Source organism: Peromyscus leucopus, chromosome 2 (assembly GCF_004664715.2).
Source record: "Peromyscus leucopus breed LL Stock chromosome 2, UCI_PerLeu_2.1, whole genome shotgun sequence".
NCBI classification, from domain to species: Eukaryota; Metazoa; Chordata; class Mammalia; order Rodentia; family Cricetidae; genus Peromyscus; species Peromyscus leucopus.
This window is the reverse complement of record NC_051064.1, coordinates 137,596,758-137,612,447: the sequence shown is the minus strand read 5'-3', so window position 1 is coordinate 137,612,447 and position 15,690 is coordinate 137,596,758. Positions and strand designations below refer to the sequence as shown.

General features: G+C 55.4%; 1 protein-coding gene across 5 annotated transcripts in view; it reads left to right on the top strand.

Annotated features, from left to right (window-relative positions):
• Ephb2 (EPH receptor B2) overlaps positions 1-15,690 on the top strand; it is a 190,098-nt gene that overhangs the window by 139,874 nt on the left and 34,534 nt on the right. For all 5 annotated transcript variants that reach the window (XM_028875401.2, XM_037203087.1, XM_028875402.2 and 2 more), the window contains exons 4-5: positions 3,732-3,887; positions 5,445-5,780. In XM_028875401.2, coding sequence (XP_028731234.1) covers positions 3,732-3,887; positions 5,445-5,780 — 492 coding nt within the window. The remainder of the gene's footprint in view (positions 1-3,731; positions 3,888-5,444; positions 5,781-15,690) is intronic.

Here is a 15,690-nt window from a genome sequence, read left to right as displayed (position 1 = left end):
AATGCCAACAGAAGCCTCGAGCTACTGTTCTTCCCACTGCTCTGTTCATCCATCTCGGCGATGGGCGAGGCCTCCCGGGTAAACAGCCCAGCCAGGCACATGGATTCATAAGAAAGCCATGAAGGCAGGCACTCAGGGAGACTTCGTGGAGTAGGTACCGTGGGCTCAGTGACCAAGGGAGGGTAGTCCAGGTGGCAAGAGCACCACATGTGAGGGAGTGTGGAGGGACACAGGGTGGGCATCCAGGCAGGAGAGATGGGCAGACGATAGCATGAAGTCTACGGACCCTGAAGGTCTTGGCTCCCTGAGGTGGTACTTGAGACAGCATCGGCACAGGGACGCATTCAGCACATGCCTCGGAGTTCACCTGCTCAGAGGGGCCCATCCAGTTTTAGTGCACTCACGGGGCCATGCAAACGCCGCCACATCAATTTCAGGATATTCTCATCGCCCCCAAAGTAAGCCTGTTACCCATTAGCGGTTATTTCCCACTCTCCCCTATCCCCTGCCCTTGGCAGCCACACATCGACTTCCTGTCTCTTCAGATGCGGCTCTCCTGCGCCTATGTCCTATAAATGGAATCGTACTTTTGTGACTGGCTTCTTTGAGAGAGCACAATGTTTTCAAGGTTCCCCGGTGGGAGCCCGTACCCAGGCTTCGTTCCTTTTTGCAGCCAAATAATATTCCATTGTCTGCCGCTGCTTCTCTTTCAGTCACATGGAACAACTTGTATTTGAGAGAGCTGGCTGAGGAGGTTGGGCAGGAGGAGGCCAGATGGTCCTGCGAGGCCAAGGAGTGGGTGGGAAGAACTTTCTTGATGCCTGCAGGGGCGGGAGCTGGCCAAGAAGAGGCAGGCGTGGGACCCTGCTGTGGAGGGAAGACCTGGTAATTGAGTGGCTGCAGGGGGTGGGAGGGGAGGGGGTGCGGCCAGGGAAGCGGGTGCTTCTGGTCACGGGGTGGAGAGTGAAGTGACCTCCCAGGCTGAAGAGGAGCAGGATTTGAGGAAGGTTCAGGGACTGAGAGTGGTTGGTGGGGAGGTGACTGGGGAACCGGCTAGGGTCAGGCTGGCCTGGGACACGGCAGCCCAGCACAGCAGCTGGGAAGGTGGTCCAGATGGAAGGGCTGGCATGGCACAGAGGGGAGAGAGCAGCCACCTGCCAAGCAGCCGGGAACTGGCCAGCAGATGGAGCAGGCACCGAGCGCCGTACACGCTCCGATGAGAGAGCCGGGAGGAGTCCAAGCTTGGGGCCAAATCCTCTGGTATCTTTAGGATAGTTCTAGACCCTCCCACAAGCCCCCGCGCTCCCCTGTGCAGAGAAGGACACAAACTCTGAGAGGCTAGCCCTGGGCTGGTGCCAGTCTGTAGCCAGTATGGCTGCACACCCCAGGATCCCTGGGCCATGCCGAGATGGTAGCCCACTATTTTGGTCCACAGCAGCGAGGACTGGTGAATTCGAGAAGGTGTCAGTCCACAAAGCCAGAGCTGCAGGGGTGCCCAGACGGTGCCCAGAGTAGCAATTGTTGATCTACCCACTCTCCACCAACACGTGGGGACTGTGGATGAAAAAGGAAGTCACTCTGGACTCTTAAGGTGGGGAGGGAACAGAGGAGGCCTCTGCAGCCAGACGGCCTGGGGCTGACCCCAGCTCTGCTGCCAAAGCCCCATCCTGGGACAGTGCCTTCCTGTCTCATGCTTCAGTTCCCCTGCCTGGATGCGAGAGCGGCAGGGTGACTGTCAGCTCGTCCTCAGTAAGCTTCCCGGGATGGGAATGGCCAGATTCTTAGGACAGAGCTAACTCTCCAGGGGACTCGGAACTGCTGCTGTATGCAGGTTGATACCGTGGGACCCTCCTTGGTGCTGTCGCTTAAACCTGGCTGTTTGTGATGAGGCCCTGTCTAAGTGCTTGTGTCCCCACAGAGCCAGGGTGGCCACCGATGCAAACCTCTATCCTAGAAGCAGGCAGGAGAGGCGGGCCTGAGAGGGGCTGCGTCCCAGTGTCTGTAGGCGTTATACTGAGCTTGGTACTGAGCACAACCCCTCCCCCGCCCTGTACCAGGTGCTCTGTCCCTGTGCCTCCATAGGCACATGGTGTGGCAGGAAATCTTTTCACCAGTAAGGACACTTCAGCTCAAAGAGGTCAATTCACTCATCCAAGGCCACTCAGCAGCTTGATTTTGAACGAGGTCATTGTGTCTATGCCAAGATCGCTCCCGCCCCTTTGTACAGAAGTGAAGCAGCAGAGTGTTCTCCGAGGCGCTGAGTGCTGTTGCCCTGTTTCGTGGACACACCTGAGCTGGTTCGGTCACTGGTCATGCTGCACACCCAGGTGGATATGGGATTCGCCAGGCAGCCTGCTTCCTAAACCGTGTTCACTGCCATCCCAACTTCTTAGTCTCTAAAGTTCTCTTTCCACTGAAGCAGGAAGCATTTATACAGCACTTACTGAATACCCACTCATAGGCTAGGCAGAGGTCAAGCAACGGTCATTAAGGTGTGACTTCTGGGGCAGCTGAGAAGATGGCCAGGAAACCCTGTACATGGGTCATCGTGGCAGGCGGGTAAAGCCTTGGAATTCAGGTTTCGTTTCAAGCCCCAGGAAAGGCAGGATCTCTGACCTGGAGGCTCAGCTGGCGGCAGATGAATCGCTAAGACTTAGGACTTGAAAAGTACAACACCCAGGGCTAGAAAGACGAAGTAGGACAATTTATGTTAGCTGTCTCTATATAAGAAATGGATGTTCAGAGAGGTGCAGTCACTTGCTAAAAAGTCACACAGCACCCAGGCATGGAATAGATGTCTTCCAGATGAGGATCCCTGGCCTGTAGGTGAACTAGCAGCATTTCATCCCAAGGAGTTTTTCCTCTGAAGTTCTTTCTCATTCACCCCCTCACTTAGAGACTGAGAGAGACAGAGCCCAGCCAGCAACCTTTGGATTCCCTTCCCGGGACAGCAGGAACGGGTGGGTGGATTTGAACCCACCCTCACTCCCATGGCTGCCAGCACTGGAACCTAACCCAGGCATGCCCTGGCTGCAAGGCAGCTAGCTCCCAAAGAGCAGGAGACTGACTACACCACTTCGGCGTGAGTGTGGACACTGCCCCCTCAGGCTGAACCCGGTACCGCAAACCCCTTTTATTTCAACTCATTGGCCAAACTCTACATAATGCCTAGCCTGGCATGGGCTTGTATCGGGCATCCTAGGTGCATGTGCAGAATGCTCACCTTAGGATGATACTTTTACAAATATAGAACCTGCATCATAGAGAGGTTAAACCTCTCACCTAGAGCAACACAAGGGACTCACTCAGGTCTCTCTGACTCCAACAGTATCTCAGCATGTACCAAGTCACACATAATGCTGTCTGACTGCCCAGGACTCCGTCCGTAACAAAATCGTGTCTATGATCTAGAGCCCTATTACCTAGTTACAGGCTAGTTAGCAGCTAGCCAGGTTAAGAATGTAGACTCTGCCAAGCCCCTCCAGGCTGAGGCACCGGTGGGCCAGGATAGTGAGGGGAGATTGCTGAGGGTGCTGAATCCACAGACAACTTCAGAGACAACAGCTTTCCTCTGGAAACCCTGGGCCAGAGCCAGACCGACAAGCTGGACCTGAGACCCCGGAACTTCCGGAGCCGCGTCCCCAGGATCATGGCACGGGTCCCTCCTCATGCCGCATGCTCTGTTCATCTCCCCTGGCCGCTTTGGTGACCCTCCCTGTGTTCTCTCCCAGGTTGTCCATCAGGAACCTTCAAGGCCAACCAGGGGGATGAGGCCTGTACCCACTGTCCCATCAACAGCCGGACCACCTCCGAGGGCGCCACCAACTGTGTATGCCGCAACGGTTACTACAGGGCTGACCTGGACCCCTTAGACATGCCTTGTACAAGTACGTTCTCTCCCACCCCACCCCCTCCCCAGTCCACTCACGGGAAGGCTCAGCGCAGCAGCCGAGTGCCTGGCGAAGGGAACGGAAAGCCGGTCCTGGGTTGGCACTACACGTTGGCATCTGGCCTCCACCCCCTTCCCCTCGGTCACGTGGAGGATAAAGCCAAGGTCTTGACTCACAGGAGGCTAGGAGGAGGCTTGGCAGAAGAGTCGGCTGACTCCTGCGACAGAGGCTGCAGCTGCAGCCTGAACCTCAGGTCAAAGGTCAAAGTTGTTCTGTCCCCTGCATCAGCCAGGGGTGACAGTCACAGAGCTGACCCCAGCGGCTTAGACCGTACAGACCTATTCTGTCATGTGAAAGGGACTCCAAGGGCTCAGAAAGGTGAACTCAGGATGGCCTCTGGGGCATCTGGCTTTTCCCCCAAGGTCATTTCTAGCATGGCTGCTGAAGCTCCAGGAGTCTCACTCACACACACACACACACACACACACACATGCACACGCACACACACATACACACACGCATGCACACACACACATGCACACGCACACGCACATGCACATGCATGCATGCAGCAGCAGAAAAGAGAAGAAGACTCGACATAGCCGTCTATCTCCATCTTAAGACACAGCTCTAGGGAGATTGGAGTGATGGCTCAGTGGGTAAGGGCACTTGCTCTGCAAGCATGAGGACCTGGGTTCAAATCCCTTGCACCCATGTAAAAGGCAGGCACTCGGGGTGGAGAATGCTGATCCCAGGATCTAGCTGGCCAGGCAGCCTAGTGGAATAGTGAGCTTCCAGTTCAGTGGGAGACCCTGCCTCAAAACAATGACAATTTGAGAATGACAAAGGAAGATATTTGATGCTCTTGCTCCAACCTCCACATGGGCACACACGTCCATGTACTCATGTGCATGCAACACATATACAGTCACATGCACACACACACATACACATACTTACATGTCTGCACACATACACTCATATGCATGCACACATCCACACACATGAGATACACTGCTCAACAACTCCTGCCCTTGGTCAGTGGCCGGTATGCAGTCACAAAGGCTGGGAAGTGTAATCTTTCAGATATACAAATTACCACCCTCAGTAAACAGTTATAAAGGGAAAGCCAGCAAGAGGGCTCCGTGAGTGGAGGGGCTTGCCCCAAAAGCATGATGACCTGAATTCAATCAGCAGAACTCACATAGAGATGGAAGGGTAGAAGCAACTCCACAAAGTTGTCCTCTGACCTCTACTCACTGAAGCACATATGCAACACACAGGAAGGAAGAGAGGATGGGAGGGAGAGAAGGTGATAGCCTGTTTGATCATCCCAAACATGAAAACACTGTCTCCAGGATCAAATACCAAAGAGGCTGGAGCCTGGAGGAAAGCAGATGCTGATTCTCAGCAGGATAACATATTCTAGAAGCCTCTTTGGGCCAATGGAAAGACTTGGAGGAAGCCTTTTAGGGGGCCAGGGCTGAGGGAGGCAGTGGGCATGGATGGAGACAGTACCCACCGCCTCCACTGACCCTCCTGTCCCCTCCGTAGCCATCCCCTCGGCGCCCCAGGCTGTGATCTCTAGCGTCAACGAGACGTCCCTCATGCTGGAGTGGACCCCACCCCGAGACTCGGGGGGCCGTGAGGATCTTGTCTACAACATCATCTGCAAGAGCTGCGGCTCCGGCCGGGGCGCCTGCACCCGCTGTGGGGACAACGTACAGTACGCGCCCCGCCAGCTGGGCCTGACCGAGCCACGCATCTACATCAGTGACCTGCTGGCACACACGCAGTACACCTTCGAGATCCAGGCTGTAAATGGCGTCACCGACCAGAGCCCCTTCTCACCCCAGTTCGCCTCTGTGAACATCACCACCAACCAAGCAGGTGAGTCCCGTGGGTACAGGGGGAAGGGACTGTCACCCTGTGCTATGCAGTGCCCTGCTGGTCTTAAGGTGATAACTGAGGCAGTTTCTCTTCAGAGACTATTCATGCGCTAAGATGCTGGTGTCCATCCATCATCCTAGCACTAAGAAGGCTGAAGCAGGAGGATTGTGAATTTGAGGCTAGCCTGTGCTACATAGCAAGATCCTGTCTCCAGAAATCAACAGCTAGGCTGGGGGTGTAGCTCAGTGGTAGATCACTTGCCTAGTATGTGCAGGACATAGATTTGCTTTCTGACACTTAAAAAAGAGTTTTGCCTGTGGTTCAACACTCTCAAGGGGACAAAGTGACCCTCTGCATTGGGGTGTATAATAACGGCTTCCTTTTGTGGTGCATGTGTTACAAGAAGACCTGGCATGTGGTGGATTAAGGGATGCAAGAATGTCTCCCTCTTGAAGGAGAGTTGAGTGATGCAGACCGTGGGCGTGCAATCCACGGGACTCTCGAGGATCTGAATGTCTCCCCGCTCGGCCCAAGCTGAGTCAGGAAAGAGAGAGGAGCCCCAGAGCATGGAGATGCTTGATCCAGATGGCTGAGCGTGGCTGGGCCTGGTTGGGTGGCCTCATGTGTTTACTGAAAGCGAGATGTCATCTCTGCGGCCTCTGAGGGACTTCCAGCAGGTTCCATTGGTGTTTCCTAAGGCACACCTAGCCCCCCCTAGCCTAACCCCAGGACAGGTTTGCTCCTAGAAGTGTCTCTCCCGGAATTCCTCTCTGACAATAGTCTTTGTGGCTCTATGAATCTCTTCCATGGTCCACCCTGCTTCCCTTCAGAGGAAAAGGTACCAAGCAACACAGTCCTAGCAACAGCCCCTGATCCCCCTTCAGCCCCCCCCCCAACTAACAAGTCTAAGCGGTGCTTCCCAGGAACACCCCACACTGTGGGCTCCATGGAACAAACAAGGTGATTATGGCACCATGGAGTAGGCAGTGTGTGTCCCTGGTGTATTCACTCAGCAACTTTTGCTGAATAATGAATTCTTCCCCACAGAGCTACAGGCTACAGGGGAGAAGGAAGCCACTCTTCAGCTTACCTTTCATGGGAAATCACAAGGATCCTGGAATCAGAGGCTCAGGGCAGGCCAGGAAGGCTTCCTGGAGGAGGTAGGCTGTTGCAACTGTAGTTTGCAGAATTAAGGGAATCCAGGACAGAGATGAAGGGGACCTCAAGGAAGAAAGGGGACCCACTGCATCCCTAGGCACCCTGATGACAGTCGGAGAGGTCAGGTCTCAAGCCAGGAGGAATGACTGAGACTAAGGGACTTCAGTGCTAGAGTATGACTGTGGGTCTGATGTTCTGTGTCTGAACATGTGGCCCTGCCATTCCATGTGTTTTGATAACTATGTTTTAAAGATATACGCCTGGGGTCTGTAACTTATTTGCATGAGCTGTTGTGAGCATGTGTATGTCCAGCCCTGGGGGATGGAAAAGACCTATATTTGACTATAAATGTGGCTCTACTGTCTGTTTTTGTGTCTGAGAAGGAATATAGCTTCTCATGGGACTGTGAGATGTAACTGGCTGAAAGTGTGAGGGGGGGGTGTATTAGTCAGCTACTGAGATGGTAATGCTAAGTAATAAATGTACCCCCAAATCCAGTTGTTTAGAACAGTAAACTGCTATAAGAACATAGAGCTACCCTTAGATTGGGGTCCAGAGGGGCAAGACACCTTACAGAACCTCAGAAGATACCCAACAGCCCATGGGGCCCAATGGTGAGTCTCTTCATCTTGAGAAAACTCAGCTGGAGCCCTGGCAACAGCAATGGGAAGGAGCCATGCTTTTCTACTGGGAGAAGGCAAAAAGGAAATTTCTAGAGTTCTTCCGGGGCTCTGGGGGCCTCCCCAGCACCTACTGGGTGTCCAGGGTAAGGGGAGAGCTGTTGCTAAGAGACTTGGTGCTTAGCTGCAAAGGGTGGGGCCTGGGCTGCTGAGAAAGGTCTCTCCTGTCTAAAACTGGACATGCTCAGAGAAGGGGGTGCAGGGGAGGCATTTCTGGAAGGAGGGGCTGGGGGAGCCCTCAGGATTGAAAAACAGAAGGAGGGGCTGGGGGAATGACTCGGTAGGTAAATCACTAACTGTAGGCACAAGGACCTGAGTCCAGTCTCCAGAACTGACATAAACACTAAGTGCAGTGGTCCAAGCTTCTAATCCCAGTGCTAGGGAGCCAGAGACAGGAGGATCCCCGGAGTCCACTGGACAGCAAGTCCAGACCAATGAGAGACCTGTCTCAGGCGGACAGTACCTGACGAATGACCCAGGGTTAACTTCTGGCCTCCACACATGCACTCACATGAAGGCACACATACACAGGAGGACCTGGTTTTCCGTCCTGGCTTTGGCATTTGTTTGCGTGTGTCCTTAGTGTAATGGTCAGCTATTACTGCAGTGACGCCATGTAACAAAACCACCTCAGGACTCAGTAGACAAGAGCAGCATTTGTGTTCTCTCTCACTTGGGACCCTGTGGGTCGCTGCCTCCCCTTGTGGGGCCTACTGTGCTGAGCAGGCATCCATGGTGTAGGCTCTCTCTCCAGGCTCTTCTGTGACTCAGCACCCTCCTCGGGCTCATCTCTCTCCAGGTGAAGGGTGGGCGTGTGGCAGGAGCCACACGGCATCCCTCAGCAGTCACAGCAAGTCCACGGCCAAGGCCAGCACCAAGGGGGTGGGAGGTGTGTTTGCCTTCAGAGAGTGGGCCCTGCTGTTCCTGGGCAAAAACCAGAGACTCAGCCTTCTGTTGCACCCATGAAGTCACTTCCTCACTTGGGTCTCGGTTTCCCCCACTCAACTGTGTACTGCCAGGACCAGACAGGAGATTTTCGGAGCACAGGTTCCTGGTCTGCATCCAGGCCTCCTGAGGGAGAGCCTGGGAGTGGCATCTGGTGTTTACTGAGGGACTCAACTTTGAGAAACTTGAGTCCAGCAGAGCCCAAGTCCCTTGCGCCCTGGGCCGTACTCCCTTTCCCGCTTTTCTCCATTCCAAGTGCTCTGAAGAGCCCCTCATCTCACAGCCCAGTCAGGAGCTGGGCAGCCACATAGAGCCCTCCCTCACACGTTATCAGTGAGTAGGCTAAGGTGTGTGTGTGTGGGGGGGGGTCGGCAGCGAACACAAGAGCGGTCCTACCACTAAGCAGCTCAGCTCTTGATTTGAGCCTGGGACCTCTGGTACCCCTGGCACCCCTGGCCTCTGAGTCCAGCCCAGAGCAAACGGTTCTGCCTGAAAGGACGTCCACCGTAGGTACAGGGTAGAACGTAGATACATAGCCTGTATCACAGCGGCCTGGAATGAGACCCAGAAATGCCCACCAGTGCAGACTACTGCTTTCTCAGGGGGGAGGCTTCCTGCAGGAAGCATTTGAGCTGGGCTAGGAAGACTGGAGGGGTGGGATGGGCAGAGAGCAGTGTCTCTAGGGAGAAAAGTGCAGGAGGTCGTGGACAGAGGGTTCCCCTCTTCCTCCTAAACACGAGGTCCTCCTGCCGCAGGGCCTTTGCACTGGTGGCTCTGGCCTGCCTTCAGACCTGAGCTCAATTCTTTGACGGTCTTGACTCAGACACCTCTTCCCAGCCCAGTGCCAGGGCTTCGCATTCCTGCAGCTAAAATTGAGTTTTATGTCTCTAATCACTATGCATCTGTCTGTCTGTCTGCATCACCATTACCGCCCACGTGCAGTGGTCTGCTTTTCCTCACAGAGGCTGTCCCAGCACCCAGAAGGGGACAACCCACAGGGAGCAGTCCAGAGGCATTCAGATGGTTCAGCGAAGCATGCAAGGGGGAGGGATGGGGTGTGTGTGCAAGGGGGAGGGATGGGGTGTGTGTGCAAGGGGGAGGGATGGGGTGTGTGCGCAAGGGGGAGGGATGGGGTGTGTGTGCAAGGGGGAGGGATGGGGTGTGTGTGCAAGGGGGAGGGATGGGGTGTGTGTGCAAGGGGGAGGGATGGGGGTTTGTGTGCAAGGGGGAGGGATGGGGTGTGTGCAAGGGGAGGGATGGGGTGTGTGTGCAAGGGGGAGGGATGGGGGGTGTGTGCAAGGGGGAGGGATGGGGGTGTGTGTGCAAGGGGGAGGGATGGGGGTGTGTGCAAGGGGGAGGGATGGGGGGGTGTGCAAGGGGGAGGGATGGGGGGGTGTGCAAGGGGGAGAGATGGGGGGTGTGCAAGGGGGAGGGATGGGGGTGTGTGTGCAAGGGGGAGGGATGGGGGGGTGTGCAAGGGGGAGGGATGGGGGGTGTGTGCAAAGGGGAGGGATGGGGGTGTGTGTGCAAGGGGGAGGGATGGGGTGTGTGTGCAAGGGGGAGGGATGGGGTGTGTGCAAGGGGGAGGGATGGGGGTGTGTGTGCAAGGGGGAGGGATGGGGTGTGTGTGCAAGGGGGAGGGATGGGGGTGTGTGTGCAAAGGGGGAGGGATGGGGGTGTGTGCAAGGGGGAGGGATGGGGGGTGTGCAAGGGGGGGAGGGATGGGGGTGTGTGTGCAAGGGGGAGGGATGGGGTGTGTGTGCAAGGGGGAGGGATGGGGTGTGTGCAAGGGGGGGGATGGGGTGTGTGCAAGGGGGAGGGATGGGGTGTGTGTGCAAGGGGAGGGATGGGGGTGTGTGTGCAAGGGGGAGGGATGGGGGGGTGTGCAAGGGGGAGGGATGGGGGTGTGTGTGCAAGGGGATGGGATAGGGGATTTGTGTACACAAGGGGATGGGATGGGTGTGTGTGTGTGCACGCATGCGCAAGGGGATGGGATTGGGGGTGTGTGTGCAGGGGATAGGGGGTTGGCAACGCTGGAGACTGCAGAGAAACAAGGCAGGGACCCCAGTTCCAGACCGATGCATTAGGTGGTGGGGTTTGGACAGACCCTAAAATTCAATTTATAAATACCTAGTTCACTGCCTTAAAAGGAAAAAGCCTTTCATTTGGGCAAGCACTGGGCTGCACTCACTGTCCCCTGGCACCCACCTTCTGACTTCATAAAGCCGTCACACGCCTCCGCCCACTCTCTGCCTCTGTGGAGTGCCTTCTGCCCAGTCACGAGTGGCACTCGGGGACTGAGGAGGGAGGCTGGGCTGGGTTTCCAGGGCTTGCACCAGAAGAAATGCCAAGCCGCATGCCCAGGCCCACCATCTAGGGATGAAAGACCCCAGGACTGGGCCCAGCTGTCAGAGCCCTTGGCCTCTGCCACATGGCCATCCTGCCCTTTCACACAAGAACACACACGAGCAGAGAAACCAGAGGACAAGGCAGGCAGCTTCTTGAAGAGGTGGCATTTATGTGGGCATCCAAATGACGAGTTGTCCCCAGCCAATAGCTTTGGCCTAGCCAGTAAGTCCACATCTGCTCACTCTTCCCCATGGGCTTCCTTCCTTACGGGGCTAGGGCAGGGAGTTCAGCCACTGTCCCCAGTGCCACCCAGGATGCATGACATCGGCAGGTACTCAAAACCCAGAGGTTCCTTGCATCAGCATGATGCCCAGTGAACTTGTTTAGCACATGCGGATGCTCGGCGGGCCCTCATCCTTGAGTCTCACGGAGTCACAAGGCCCTTTGGTACTTTGATAGGAGCTGTTCACTGAGTTAAGAATTTGCCCACAGCTGTCATGGCAGGAGGCAGTGGGGATCATCAGGGCCAGGGCTGGCCGGGCACCTGCAGACATGAGGCAGGTGAGTCCCTTGGCTGTCCCTCCTGTGTCCAGGGAGGTGACTGCAGCTTTCACGGTCACAAGTGCTGGACAACAGACTGATCCATTGGAGGCGTGCCCTGTCCTCCCAGCCTAGCTGGTCACGTGGGAGAAAGGACAGCAACTTGTGTTTTCTGAGCTGAGGTCCCATCTGTAAGGAAGACCTCACTTCTCTGGCCTCAGTTCCCTTGCCTGCGAAATGGGCTTTTGCCGAGGCAAATAGAGGGATAAGCACTAGTGTGGCACCATGCCAGATCACCGCAGGCTTAGCAAGTGCCAGGTGCACACAGTAGGACCTCACAGTTTTGAGGCTATGCAGATCTCTGCAGCTAAGCAGGGACATGCGACTTGCTGCTGGGGCTGTGGGATCTGAGTTTTTATCTTTATTTTTGCACCAAACCCAGGACCTCATAAATGCCAGGTTTGCACTCTGCCACCAAGCTATATACCTTTTCCCTTTTTATTTTGAAGTGGGGGTCTCACTAAATTGCCCAGGCTGGACTTCAACTCACTCTTTACCCCCAGGTAGACCTTGAATTTGAGATCCCCCTGCCTCAGCTTCCTGAGTAGTTAGGGTTCTAGCCCCTGGAGCACCAGGCCTGGCTTCCAGCCTTTGTCTATTGAAACAGTGTTTTGGTTATTTCAGGCGTGGCCCGGTTTCCTTCAGCTGTGAGCCACCCTGAGCCACGGAGGCCCCTTCAAGTCCTTGCCTAGAACCTATGATAGCTCTCAGTCACCCACAGGGTGCCTAGTTTTTCAGCCTCACACATTTTGGGGCATCCCACTGGGAAAGCACCACTCTTTTAAGTTGGGTCTCAATGTGGGTAATACAGGAAAATCTCCCATCTTAAGGGCCTTCTTTTTTTTTTTTTGAATATTTTTTTAAACTTTATTTTATGTGCATTGGTGTGAGGGTGTCAGATCCCCTGCAACTGGAATTACAGATAGTTGTGAGCTGCCATGTGGGTGATGGGAATTGACCCTGGGTCCTCTGGAAGAGCAGCCAGTACTCTTAACCGCTGGGCCATCTCTCCAGCCCCCTTGAGGCCCTTCTTGACACATGAGGGACCATATTCCCCAGGATAGAGGTGTAGCCATCTTTTGGGGTCATGGGCCTGCTCATCACAGCAGGTCGCCAGGGTCATGTTGAAATACCCTACATCACAGAGGCCCCAGCTCATCTCATGCACATTTTTTGCTGTACAGAGGGAAACTGAGGCCCAGAGAGATTCCTAAGTGGCTTCTCAGGATCCCACGGGGGTCCTTAGCATAGCAGGTCCCCGGCACCCTGCCCAGGTCTGTGTCCATGATACCATGCCACGTGGCTCCCTCGACGAAAGACTTTGAACTCTCAAAGCCCCTTCTCATCCTGAATTCCTCTGATCCTCATGCCCTGCTGGGTCTGGGCACACAATGCCTTCTGCTCTGGAACTGAGATGAACTTGTCTTCACCCTCTTCTCTCCCTGGGAGGCTGAGAGGATCAGAGAGCTCGAGGCAGGGGCCTGGGGGAAGAGGAGAGAGAGGGCGAGGGAGACCGCATCCTGTGCTCTGATCCTTCGGAGCTGGGAAGGCGTTGCTGACTGAAGGTGCCATTGAAGATGGGTTCACTGCATGATCCAGGAGGGACGTAGGGCAGGCCGGACGGCAAAGCTGGTGAGGGAAGAGAAGCCACCTGCAGCGAGTCTGCGAGCCTCTGGGCAGCCCATGGCAGCCTTGGTCCTGACGGAGGTGTGCTTGTGCTTGCTGTCCATCTGCTCCGGGGCTCCCTGTCTGGCAGTGAGGGCTGTTGGTCAGTCCTGCAGTTGCTCCAGCTGCTGCGCGTTGCTAAGCACCTAGCACAGTGTTTCTCAACCTGTGGGTCGCGGCCCCATTGCGGTTGCCTAGGACCAAAGATAGATATTTACAATATGATTCATAACAGGAGCAAAATTACAGTTATGAAGTAGCAATGAAATGATTTTAGGGCCGCGGGGGTCACCACAACATGAACTGTGTTAAAGGGTCACAGAATTAGGAAGGCTGAGAACCATTGCTCTAGCCCATTGTCTTGGGTACAGACCCCTGACAGACACAGGGAACCGAGACAGCAGCCAGGTAGATGCACACAGGGGGCCTTTGAAGTCATGTTGGCCTGTATCCCATTGGCCAAAGGACATCACCCAGCCAGTCCCAGAACCAGTGAGAGGAAACCTGAAAAGTGACAGACAGAGGGTAGAGTCATGAGTGATACAACCAGTCCGCGTGGTGGCTCGGACAGGGTAGAGGTGTCCTTTCTCTGATTTGTAAAGAATACTGGAAAATAGGAAATATGGAGTCATCAGAGGCCCAGACTCCTCAACACATCTTCTTATCCTCATGGGCCAAACTAGCTACAGTCTCTCCCGCCATCACATTCATGTCCCAGACACTAAGATAATGTGAATTAGAAGGAGACTCCTTTCTTTGTGAAGTGACCTCCTTCAGGCTTTATGTAATAGTTCAGCTTATATCTACTGGCAAGCACACATGGTCATTCAGGCTAGTAGAGAGGTTGAGGAAATGTAGTCCTTTAATTGGGCACAGTGTACTTAGCTAAGAACTCGAATTTTGTTCATGTCAGAAAGTATGAGGGAGTACTGGGAAGGCAGCAGGAAGTGCTAAGGGAAAGGAGCCTGGGTAGAGGGAGGGATGATTTGCCTGAAGCCAGCCTGCCTCCCCTCCCTCCCTCCCTCCCTCCCCCCTCCCTCCCTCCCCCCTCCCTCCCTCCCTCCCTCCCTCCCTCCCCCTCCCTCCCTCCCTCCCTCCCTCCCCCCTCCTCCCTCCCTCCCTCCCTCCCTCCCTAAACTCCTACTAATAAGTATTGTCAAAACACCCACTCTGAGCCACACTCTGTCTCAGGTAAAGGATTGAATGTGTCTCAGACAGAGAAGAGAGACAGTCAGGCATGGTGTCTCTGAACAGGTGACATCTGAGTGGAGACCTGAATGGAGAGGAGGGCCACTGACCTCTGGAAGGCGGAAGGGAAGAGGTTTCCAGGCAGAAAAGCAGGAGCCAAGACGCAGCTGAGAAGGACCTCAGTGTATTTGAGAACATAAAGGGACAGAGTGGGTGGTGCTGGGAAAGAGGAGATGGGGAGGGGGTGCCAGACAAGGCCTCTGTGGCAGGTGAGATAGCTCTGCAGCCATCCATGGGAGCAAGGGCAGTAGATGGTTCTGGGGTGGAGCCTTGGGCCGCCCGTGTGTGGCTGCCGCTCCCCTGGTGCCTTAGCTCACCGGTTCTTCTTACCTGGTCATGAATTCCTTCACCCTCAGCACTTTGAGATACTGAGTCACAGGAAGTGAGGGGTGGTGTGACCACCTAGCCCCGGCCAGTCAGCGTTCCTGCCTCCTTCTGTGACTTACGCGGGCATCTAGGACTAAAAGCTGGCCCCCCATTTCGTCTGTGGGGACCACCTTGTAGTAAATATCTCCTCATCCACCCTCAGAAATCCCTCATCAGCTCCATCATGCCTCAGGGAAGAAACATAACTCACAGAGAGAATTCAGCTGGCCTAAGCCCCTGTCAGGGATGGCTTTCCCCACTCTCCGCAGGTCCTGCTAGAGGCCAGCAGGCCCCCTGGCCACCTGCTGCAGGGGAGCAGGCTGGACGGCCTCCCCCACCCCCTCAAACCACAGGCCTCTTCTGTGTTCTGCCCCCTGGGGCTCCATCTCCTGGCAAGGGTCACAGGGCACCGCTGACCCCAGAGCCTGTTGGCGTGCCCGGCTGATAATTGAAAATACCAGAATTCCCTGATGTCCAACTTCCAGGGTAACCTGACCCAGGGTGGGCGCGGCAGCGGGAGGGGCCCGGACAGCTTCCAGCCTGTCCTTTTCTCACTGCTAATCCCTGGATTCCGAGAGAGGGGCCAGCCCCCCAGCCTGCCTTGATCATCTTCCGGGCAGATGCCGCCTCCTCGCCATGCCTGGGTCATGCGGCTTAGGGGCTCAGAGCCCAGAATCAGCCTGAAACCCAAGCCTGCCGCGGCCCAGACCCCTCAAGCCTGTGGGACCCACCGTGCCTGAAGGGGGGCAGATTGGCTGCGAGACGACAGCCTGGAACACGGGGTGTCCTCACAAGCCCCTTGTAGGCTTCCCTGGTCTGCCTGTGTTGCTCAGACAACTGTGGTGTATCCATACCGAGGATACACACTATCCTGCTTTATTTCTCTTGGTGTAACAAAT